Raw genomic sequence first — 11902 nt, 5'->3', positions numbered from 1 at the left:
AAAAGAAAGAAAGAAAAGAAAAAAGGTTTACCTGTCATCTCAGCAGCAGAACTGCTTGGATGTGAGAGGGCAGAAGACCATTCGATCCCGTCAAGCCCAAACAGAAAGCRGCTTTGCCCATTGCTGAACTCCTCTCTCGGTTGCAAAGCCTCGGCTTTGTTTCCCACCTATGTGGCAGGAGACTCTCTGCCTTTGGGATCTCATCCCTTTGAGACGACTTGGCCTCAGGATCTTTCTGAGCCTCCCAAAACAAGGGACAGGTACAGAAAAGACACTGACGCTTCTCAATGAACACRACTAAAAATCAGCGGTTTCTTCTGTTCCTTTTTTAAAGGCCTCCAGATGCAGAGGAGCCAGTTAAAAGGACACAAAACATAAACAAACTTTCACAGCTGCAGACAGCAGAGACAGCAGACAATTTATTTCATTATTGTTGCAGCAGGAAGACACAACTGCAAGAGCACAAGTGGGATTTTCAAGAGGAAGTAAGTGGTGGTTGTTCCCTCTTGCTTCTCCTAAAGCATTCCATTCCTACCCTGGACAAGCACAGGTCCAAAACCAACTCTAAAGGACAATCTCGGCAGAAGGCAGCTGCTTCTCYTATGTATATAAGGGATCTTCCCTGATCAGTATGATGTTAGGTGCCATCCCCTTCTGGAGAGGCAAGGTAGAGCCTGTGTCTTCATCTAAAAGTGGGTAGCAGCAGATAGACAAAACCATAGTATTATGTGTTCGCTAATGACACATTCCTTATTAGTGCAATTGCCAAAAYAGGAGTTGCAATGGGACAGCTCTCTCCAAACAAATGGRAAAACWGCCTTAAAAACACAAAAGCCACCCTGCTCTTGCATAGCAAGCATTCAGGCTCCACCACATCCCTAGTTTCTCTCTGCAACACTCTAGACCCCAGCACGCTTCCGCACCACAGGCTCAGCCTTGGCCTCCGCCATGCTGGCTGGGTTGTTAAACTACCCCTGCCTCCTTCACCACCCCAACGCTGCACAGGCACTGCCACCCAGCTCCCGTCACCCCCGCTCCCGGCAGCCGCCTTCTGCTACRTGCACCAGGCAGGCTGCAGAGCTGGGACTAGCCCCCCAGGTCCTACCACATCATCCTTGGTGCACCAGGCATGACAGGGCCCTGGCACGCGAGCACAGACTTGCAGAATTAGGTCCTGGGTCTCTGCTGTTGCAGGCAGTTTCCAATAAAAGAGTTAATGCAATATTAAGGTCCCAAAAGGGCAGTTATTTTGGTAAGGGAGAGCGCCCTGATGATCTGCCAAATTCTAACTATAGGAACCATGGTCTGGACACCTGTGGGGCTCATCTTTCACTATTTTCCTCCACACTGTCTGAAGCAGTGGAAAAGACCACCAAGACAGAGGACGGCAAGGGAAGGCCACTGCAGAGGGAAAGTTTCCCCTCATCCCTCATGCTCCAGGACAGGACAACAGCATTCCTTCGGCACACAGCCCGCACATCTTGTTGTGATAAACATTCCTGGTTATTAATACTTCCCAGCATGTGTCCTGCTGCCCCGACGCATCTAATTACAGTAAGAGAAGCCTGCATTTGCACACCTATTCTGCGCTCATGTAGCCYGTTCCTCACGCACCCAGTACAGCCCCTCTGCACGCTACAACGCAACAGGCTGTACACGGGTTATCTGTTATGTTCAAGGAGGTTCCCAGGCCGGGAGGAATTACACTGGGCTCTTTTTGGCTCACCCTACACTCCTGTTCTCTCTTTCGGGAAGCGAGCGTTGCAGGCTAGCAGGGCTGGCACGCAGCCRAGGTTCCCTCCTTACCACGTGAGGGCCAGGTAGAAACACCTGCTAATTCAATATGCTCTATGAATCCTCCAGGTGACTTACTAAGTCAAGACATTGAGGATGAATTCAGTAAAACTACTAGAGGTCCCTCCAAGTCTCCCTGCTATCTCACACTGGCTGCTAAGTTGACGGCTATCTGAACAACATAAGGAAATCTAAATGAGGAAAYGAGAATACAGGATTTTTGCCCGGTTTCAGCAGAGTTTGGAAGGTATCTGGCCAATGCTCCACCTGATTAGTTGTTGCCTTTGCCACAATCCAATTAGCAGAAGTACACCARCATTTGTCTCCCACTGTACACCCAATAGGGGACTCGTGCTAGAAGATCAAGGCCACCATGGGATGCTTAGAAGACACATGGCATGACCATACATTCTACCTGTGGCTACTCTGCCCAACACAGATCTCAACCTAGTGCCAGAAACTACTTTTGRGGAGCTGTGTCCCACTCCCAGCTGTTCATGCTCTCACGAAACCTAAGAGYAACAACCTTTAACAAGCCTTTAAGAAATAACTACAAATCAGTCCGCCTAGCTACGAAGCTAAATCCCAGGGCCGTGGCAAGCTTGCTGCATTAGAGGAGACCCCTCTCCCGGACGCTCGAGCCATCCCCGCTCGATCCTCGCACGGCAGAGGGTGGGTGCACCTGACGGCTCTCCGCCGAGCCCCACGCTTTCCGCTCGCGGTTCACAATTACAGCGTCTCAGTGACCAACGGCCAGATCCTTCTCCTTGGATTTGATTTCTTTCCGCTCCACTGTCCCAAAGGGGTTTCATTTTACACTTTCATATTTGTTTTATCTTACATGCTAATGGRAAAGTCAGGCGGAGTGGGAAGGAGAGGGTCAGAAACGAGATTTGCAACATTTAACAGCTTCCCAGCTATTATGTTGGCTTGAGGTTGTGCAAACCCTTTTGTCACTTGGTCGTTGCGTGCACGAAACCTCCTGCCAACCCACCATGGGGACTGAGCACTTCATACTCACCTCTGCGTACATCTTGCTCACAGACAACACGGCGAGATCAGCGGCCCAGAGGCTTGCCAGTCTTCTCCAAATCCGGAGCGCACAGGGGAAAGGGCCAAGACTCGGTTCAAGCRCGATAATAAAAGTGCTTGTTAAACGCAGCAGAAAGGAAACAACTAGCTGTTCCCTGGACTCGGCCCACCGCTGTGGTTCAGCCTGGTCTGCTGCACCTTGGGCATGGGTCAGCACCGGCCAATTCAGTCTCTGCTCGGAGCAGCTTACACCAGGCTATAGGGACACCTCGTGCCCTTATTGTATTTATTGCTTACATTTTGGGCAATGCCCCATCATTTAGCTGTCCCTCCACTCGGAGAGTTTGGGAACTGCCTTCCTTGAATTATGCTGTTCAATAAACTTACAAAATCATTTCTTCCTAAGACAGGTCTGGCACAACAGTTATGACTTTTGAGAGATTCAGGAGATTTCTTTAACAAAAAACAGTATCTTATCTCAGAAGCAATAGAATAACAGAGGCACTGAAAGAAGTTATCTGCTATTTCCTGCCTCTATTCCAATTCCTCGAAAKAGCAGAGAAATTTCTGTTTTGGCATTAACATCCTCTTCCCCAAACTATTCATTTTCTAGCACGTATGAGAGCATGGAAAGCTTCAGCTGAAAGAGGAAAATAAATGAAAGTGCAGGTCTAAAACCAGCACTGAACATTTATGCACTCTTAATGTCACCATTAATCCTGTTAATGTCAGTAATCCTAGGGAAAGGGGGGAATAACTGGGAGAGATGAGACAAGGCAAAGGGGATTTTGAACCGCTTCCCTCCTGCCCTTTTTCTTTTTAAGCCCTGCCTGCTGTGGTCACTTCTGTGGCACGAGATGTGGCCACAGCCCCACGGCTTCGTGGCTTCCCTCCCAGGCAGCCCAGGACAGCCACCACATCTGGGCAGATCCCGTACAGCTGATCCAGATCGGCTGTAACCCTCTAGGCAAGGAGGGGCATATATGGCCGGAGAATCTCACCCACTGATTTCTGAATGAAGTCTGTAAGCATGCMTCTGAGCCCAGCTATTTCTGAAAAATAAAAATTTTTCATCTTAAAAATGCTGAGCAATGGAGACTCCAACAACAGAAGTTATTTTTTCTTTAAAAAGTATTATCCTTACTGTTGAAAATATATACTTTACTGCTAAAGTGGGATGGAGCAAGTGATTTTAATTACAACAGAAGAGACCCACAGGAGCACATATAGCTGTCCTGTAAGCAGATATTTAGACAGGAGATGAGACTAAAAGTTTCAGTCTTCTCCCAGCATCTGCAAACTGAACATGAGCAAAGGAATCCAACATTACAAAATTACGTCTTAGGAGCTGAAATTCCTTCTGATCATCCATTTGGAGATGGATAATCAGCAGCTTGTTCTGTGCTCCTGATTAAGAGGAGATAATCCACTTCTGAAGCATACAGCTTTGGTATCAGTTCAGAGCAATTCTAGCAATCGTTCCGACAGCACGTAGCATTCGAGCAACAGCTGATGCAAACACGCCTAAAGCCACGAGGCATTATAGCCCCCATCCAAAGGACATGCCGCGGCTCCTACTGTCATTTTACAGTGGCAACTGCTGCAAAGGTCAAGCACATAACAGAGACTTGCTTTGGTTTGCCTCTCTGCTCAGGCCTGAATATCAAGGCTAACAGATTAGCAGCAAGAAAACTGGCAACAAGTATTTCCAAAGGGCTGGAGGACATGGCTTGCTTCTTGCAGTAAGAGCTGCTTTCTGTGCTGTCATTCCCAAAGCACAAAGATAGTTACTCTGCARGAAGAGTGTTTGTTCCACTTGCTGAGAGATCGGTTTAGTTAAGCGAATTCAGGCATCTATAGTCACTCATCTTGCCTACTCAGTCCATCTACACAGCTTGTAGCCTAGACGATTTCTTGTTAAACAGAGGAAGACGCTGTTAAACAGAAGATGCATAGTTTGTTTTCTGTCAGCTTTATTTTCATTTAAACGGACTTAGCTACTAGCAACTAGTAATGAGGCGGCCTTAAAGAGCTCCAAATGTTAAAATGAGGGCAAGGGCCCGTGTAAAGGAAGAGCTCTGGAGGGAACGCATGCTTTTCAAGTCTCATCCCTAGTGGTCAGAACAAACATGTGGGCCTTGACCGTCTCCCTCCCGAGGCTGTCAAGGCACTTTCAACCACGTTCATGGTCCAGCCAACTTTCTTTTTCCGGTTGCTTCAACTTATTTAGACTGAAATAATGTTTTGAGTGCACAAAGATGCAAAAAGTTATACCTCAAATATAATCACTAGAGGGTATCAAACTGGGAGGACATCTCAAATTGGTGTCTCAAGTTGGTCTCACCTGGACTCCGTTCCACCCAAGAGTAGTATTAATGACTTGGATGAAGGAATAGAAGGGACATTTTTAAGGCCTGCAGAGCACARGGGAGACCAGCACATACCAGGGGCAGAAAGCTGGGGTGAGAGGGGAAGAAAGGAAAGGAAAGAAAAAGACAAGCAGAAAGAATTATATCTGACAAGGAGAAATCAAACATGCAAGACAGAACATAACCGGCCAGACAACCAAGCATCAGGACTGCGGAACAGAAACACACCACAAACTGGCCATCAGTCAATAGCAGGCTCTTAAAAACAAACAAAACTAGTAGTCTAGGACACAGCACTCTGAGCTGTTTGCCAGAAGTTTTGAAGCGTCTAGAGCAAAAAGGCTGACAAGGAGGAACGGGGGGGACCTCGGGAGGCAGCCCAGTCCGCTCCAACAGCTCACGGCAGAGCCTGCTCGTACCGAAATCCCTTCAATGAGCACAGGAAGGTTTACAAACCTCACAGAGGAGACTCCTCAGCCAGCCTCAGCCACTAACTACAGCGTTCGTTGCCACAGAAAATTGGGTGTCTTTGGAGGTGACCGGACCAGACAAAAAGAGGCTGGCATGGTTAAAAGTCTTCCACCAAGTAAGCGATGGAGGATAGTAATGAGTTAATTGTGCTTCTACTCCAGATGAGATTAAAAAAATCCCTAAATCAGCTTTGTCTGCAGCAACAAAGATTTAGATCTGATATTAGGAAATGCTCAACGATGGAGCCATTAGCCTTTGGGACAAGCAGAGGAGGTTGCTAATTCTCCTCCTTCAGCTTTATAAAGGGCAGAGAAACACCCTTCAGGGAGAGGCTGGGCACAGCAAATTAATTTCCAGGAATAGGCTCACACAATCCCTTTCCAGATTTACCATTCATTCAAGGACTCCCAAACCTTAAGATCAGAAAAGCTGAAGTGTTGAGACTGACGCAGGGCACGCTGAGAGGGGCTGATGGAAGGACGCACACAGCAGAAATGAAAGAGCTGTTAAAAGGCTCCCTATCAAAGGTTATCCATGATAAATGCTCGTGCTTTGAGAGGCATCCAACTTCACTTAATATCCCCCTGCCGTCATGCAGCCCTGCAGCCATCTCTCATGACAATAATAAGCAGACACACCTAAAAATACGTCTGCACCACGTCAGGGATGGTAATATGGTAAACCGTGTCTGCTCTTTGTTTTCAGTGCAATATTTTTAAAAGCCTTGTCGTTCATTTAAGGTGAAGCAGATGCTGTTCCTCTGGTCTCTTTGAAAGGGCTTATCTGTGGGCTGGGTTTCATTAAGTGTCTTGCACAGCATTTATTAAGCTTGCAAGTCTAGACACTTTGGTTCTCTCTCTATCACCCCTTCGGTGTACTAGCAGGTAGGGACAACAGAGGTTAAGAAGGAAATATTTAGCTGGTAGATTTAGATGTTATCAAGATGATTGGGTAATTTCACTTTGACTCACTGTAATCTCATACTTAGGGACTTTTTCCACTCACCCAAGCGCTGATCTCTTCTGAAAGAAAGGGGCTGCTACCTGTTGCAGCAGTATAGAGCAGCTGCCTGGGAGATTCAAGGCACAGACTTTTGGGCTTTAGTAGAATACCATGTTGGAGCAATGACCAAACAAGAGAGAAAAGAAAGTCCAGAGGACTGTGAATTGAAATCAACCTCTACTACCAAACAGTGACGATGACATACAAGCAGAACAAAAGTCTCAACGATCAGGGTCCATCTACCTCATCAGGTATTTTGACATGCAGCTAGGTGCCACCTCACCCTTCAAGCCAACAAAAACAACACAGGCAAAAACCTGACATGCTGTTCCTCCCTCCCCGTTACAGGGCTATCGGACACACAGCGACTGTGGGATGCACACGAGCAGGGACAGAAGTGATGGAGAGCAACCAGCAGTGACCGTGATACATGGGAATGCTCGAGGAGCCTGCAGAGCTCCGCTAGAGCTGCCTGAACTGAGAATTAATCTGTCAAAATGAGAGCTCTCAGGAAAGGAAGGCACATGGCTGCAAGATGGACAGCGATGGCACCGGTGTGTGTCATCTACCTCTAGAGGRTGTTTCTTTCATCCAAGAGGGTAAGGTGGGACCATGGCCCTTCCTTCACCTCCCATGAGCTGGGTCTGCTCTACAGGGATCAGCCTGGTGGGACATCACCGCAGATTTCATGAGGTGCTGATCAGTCACTAGTTAGCATCACTCAAGTGATAGGAACTATGTTGAGACTTCTGTTAATTTTGCTTCTGACCCTGCACCACACTTTAGCCCTGGTCCTTCACACACAAGAGCTCTGTATTTATTTACTGCTCTACTTAGCTCTACAGGCTAAGTGAGATGGATACAAATCCAGTTAGTTCATAACACACTGGGAAAGATCAGCATTTTTGTGGATCAGGGCTGCAAGATGTGCACGTTACAATTACACACGCTGCAGGGATACACAAACAAAACCAACTGCAATCTACATTAACAGCAAAATGGATTTTCATAAGATTAACCAGAAAGAAAAAATCTGTCTCTGTGGGAAACAGCCATAATCAGCAAATATTTCTCTCACACTAGATTGCAAAACTAGCCGCGTTCTACCCTTACCACCACAAGCCACGAGTCATGAACCTCCCCAGCAAAGGGGGGAAGGCAGAGCAAAACAACTGTGTACAAAGCAGCAACATGGCAGTTATTTACATTTTATCTACAGGAGGGCAAGTTCAAGGTCTCTGCACTTACCATCAAACTTTTTGTATCGGGAACTAAACATTGTTTGTAAGTGATTACTAAGCTCTACGACGGCATTTCTGAAGTCGTGTTTACTCTGTTGACTGTATTTCTCTTCCATTTCTTGGGAACAGCATGTGTAGCCTTGCGAGCAGACTTTCAAGTGGTCACCTGAAAAGCAAAGAAGAAAATATCTCAAGTCAAAAGAATCCTCTTTACAACAGCAGAGAGGTCAGATTGCGAGCTGCAGGGATTCAAGGACACAGCAGCACCATCTCGACCCACTCAGATTTTCTCTTACTGTGGGCACTGGATTAGCCTCTTGCATATCSAAACTTAATTCTGTAGAGGATCACTATAGTACACCTAAAAATGCCATTACTTGATTTATCTGCAAGAACATTAAAACGTGTCCTCCTATTTATTCAGTTAATAAATTGAATAAATAGACATTAACCTTGCACAGTATAATCTGAAGAGCCAGTAGTCACCTGTATATATTACAGAATCTTCCACAAAGATTTTGGTAAGTACTTTAGTTGCTTTCAATTTGTTAACACATGATACAACATCAATCAAAACAGGGGGGTTTTGCACAGATAAATCCTTCTTCTCCACCCCCTATTCCAATCACCACAAGAAAAGTATTCTTGCAGAATCAMAGTTATCACTGGTATTAAAGTTTTACGCAGTTGCTCATGAAAGGCTTTACATTTCTCAGCTCCTTATTCTGCATTTTTTTTTTTATCATTATCCTGGGTGGAACAGGGTGTTTGCTTTGGAGAATTCAGACAGACTTTTTTTTCTTCACCCTGAAAGATAACTGTCTCATAGAAGTCATATGGCTAACGTGTGCTTGCTCAGAGGAATCAAAGTGCTTCAGTATGTACTTCATTTTAAAATTTCAGAGATTCTTGTGTTTGTTGAGAAGCGAYTCAGTCATAAAGTGCAATCAGTATCTGCCTGGCAATACAGCTTGTAAAGCATGGCGCAACCCTTCAGCGGCTCATGTGCCTTCGGAGGGAAAACCGGCCAGCAACATTTTAAAATCACAGGCATAGAATATTTTTAATACCTAGAATATTATTATTTCTAGCAGGGAAGCAGTTTAAGAGGTCTGCTGAACTTCAGGGACAAACCAGGCCAGATGTTCTCCCAAGTGACCAGCAAGTTCAGTGCTTTGAACATCAGCTGCTGCCCAAACTCTGTTCTCAATTACACTCCAGGCAAGCTGCTCCAGATTTTCCAGAGAATCCAGGCACAGAATCTAGCCCTATATAATTTGCTTTTAAACATCCTGTTGCTGCGAAAGGATGAAGTTGTCTTATTTTAGTGTCTTCAGTGAAATGCTCCTCTCGGGTTTTGTGGGCGTAGTGATCCTCAACTCATTTATCTGACAGATCACATAATGCAGCGACATCAGATGCAGATGGACTGATGCTAACGTGGGTCCAAACTTAGGTAAGTTGTGCAAACCTTTGTCAACACTGAAGACACGATCAAAACAACCAGTTATGATGGGAAACTCAAACTTCCATGTCAGATGGCATTTTAAATGACACAGCCYACATGTAAGTCGCCACGTTCTCTCCCATTTCACAAATCCCATTGACAAACCTTAATCTTCAGCAGGAGGAAACAGATGGAGAAGAGAAGGCTCCTTCCTACCTACTTACACCCTGGAAGTCAGCAATAACCTCCAAATACCACGAAGGTTCATAAAGACTCACCATGAGAACTGCAAAGGACTGAGCAGCCCACTACGCAGAAAATAACCTCTTCAGGACAGGCTGTGACTCATATCTTGAAGAGCCATCTCACCTGCTAAAGCATCAAACGTGCTTAGAGAAACAGAAGTAAACTCTGCACTGTGCAAATCAAAACCTGCCTAACTAACAGGTGACTAACAGGAGCAGTTCTCTGCTCCACTGGCCCTGTGCAAGTATCTGATTCCCCCAACTATAATCTGCCCCAGCTATCAAACCTGCGTGTCACTTTGCATGACTTTCTAGCCTAAACATCTTAGTAYCTCTTTCAGATGCTTAATGACCTTTAAATATATATGTATCATATATATTTAAAAAAAAACTATATATATATATATATATACACACACACACACACACATATATATCATCCCTGAGAACCTCTGCTCTAAATCAATTTTCCTTTTGTGCTACAGGGTTTGTTTGTTTTCTTTGGCATTATAGAGAGACCTCGACCAACAGATAATTCTGCCACGACTAATTCATTGCACAAGACCGTCTGCCACTCTTGAATTATGGAAAGCTCCGAGTCTGTTACAGGAAGCAACACTGCTTCGAGACAGCTTTCAGCAAAGGAAGACAGCCTCGCTTTCTCTCTAGCTATTTTCCTCCTAAGGGAAGAGGCAGTCACAACGCTGAGCTAAGCCAGAAGTCGGGCGCACGGCCAAGCAGCCCTCCTGCTCCTCCTTCCCCGCCGCGCGACAGCCCCGACCCGCAGGCGCAGCAGTGCTTAGTCCGATCGGTCGCGGAAAGCTGGGGAAAGAGGCGCACACAGGATCTCTGGATCCTGCGCCCCGAACGCCCCGCGTGGTTTACACGTGCGCTTTGCAAACACGGCATAGCATCGCCCGCAGCGCAGTGCTTCACGATTTCGCGGCGGGGCCAAGCTAAGCGCACAAACATCAGCTTGAGCAAATATTGCACCGCTCCCTCCCACTCCAGCTAATAACTCAGCGACAGCACGGAAAACAATTAGGAGGCCAGCACAGTCACAGTATTACAGAGCAATGGAGATACAACCCGGAGCAGCAGGCCTGGGCATTCCTAAATAAACCTACCTTACTAGCAAGCAAAGAGCAAATAATGCTAGTGCTTAGCAGAAAGAAAGTTCCCAGGAGAAGCTGCTTGACTTCACTTTGAATCTCCTTCCTCTGATGCTAATGCAGGACTAAGGCTCTTTGACACAATGGAAAACAAATAAACAGCAGCAAAGTGATAATTGCAGCTGGAGCAACAGCTAGTTTTGAGGTGTCAAAACCATTTAATTTCAAAACACTTGAAGTAGTTCTTTCTAAATGTCTTTTTATTTTTGGGGGGGGGAGGAATATGTTGGAAATATTTTATTTGAAATGCACTTCATGATTTCAGTACTCATTTCTATTACACATTTCTTCCTTTGATAGTTATAATTTACATATCTTTAATTCTTTTGTGTTGAAGGGGTCTACCCTACTTGGCAAATTCAGACCTACTGATAATGGGATTTCTTTTCCTTGTCGTATTTTGCAGACACTTCTGARAATGTGCCTCCAGATACCTTGAGATCTCTAAAAGAGTGGCTTCTAACAAGTGCTCCAGTTTATTTATTGAAAAAGGAAAATTAGCAGTGGGTCAGGAGCTGATGTTACAAAGCAAAGAAAGTTTTTCTTTGACCCCTTTAGTCTCAGACTTGCACGGTGCTTCACCTGTACACACGTGCAAAGCCACACAAGGCAAACCCGATTGACAGGATCTGCACAAGCTTGATTTATTATTTGGTCAATCATTAAGAAATTGTGCTCCAAAATGCAACTCAGACGTTCAGAAACGAATGACCAAGCAATCTAATTATGGAAGATATTCCTCAGTCATGTCAGCACTATGTGGTCTTGGCTCCTGATCAAGAATGAGCTCTGTCTGGAGCCTACAAGCTCCTGCTACTGAGTGCTAACCCCGGGCAGGATGCACTGTATTACCCCGTGTTAAGGAACRGACACTTTAGGACCATGGGCTGTTTTTTGAGCCATTTTCTGCTGCTGCAGAGAAAGTACCAACAGAGAACACTTAAATCATAGATCAAATCATAGAATGGTAAGGTTGGAAGGGACCTCTGGAGATCATCTAGTCCAACCCTCAGCATAGCCCTGTACAGGGATTCAACCCACAACATTAGCATTAGCAGCATCACGCTCTAACCAGCTGAGCTAAACCTGCCCCCAAAGACACTCTCTTTGCCCCGCTGGGAGGGTTGTC

The 11902-nt window shown here is 45.7% G+C and overlaps 1 protein-coding gene across 1 annotated transcript in view; it reads right to left on the bottom strand.

The window, feature by feature from the left end:
* GPC4 (glypican 4) overlaps nucleotides 1-8070 on the bottom strand; it is a 44211-nt gene extending 36141 nt beyond the window's left edge. Inside the window, exon 1 of the mRNA XM_085325556.1 lies at nucleotides 7917-8070. Coding sequence (XP_085181682.1) covers nucleotides 7917-8025 — 109 coding nt within the window. The 5' untranslated portion in view covers nucleotides 8026-8070. The remainder of the gene's footprint in view (nucleotides 1-7916) is intronic.
* Nucleotides 8071-11902: the final 3832 nt, after the last annotated feature.

The sequence above is a fragment of the Rhea americana genome, unplaced genomic scaffold, assembly GCF_003343005.1.
Source record: "Rhea americana isolate MKP2758 unplaced genomic scaffold, rheAme1 scaffold_98, whole genome shotgun sequence".
Classification (NCBI taxonomy): Eukaryota; Metazoa; Chordata; class Aves; order Rheiformes; family Rheidae; genus Rhea; species Rhea americana.
The sequence above is the reverse complement of the archived record's forward strand: the minus strand, read 5'-3'. Positions and strand labels throughout refer to the sequence as shown.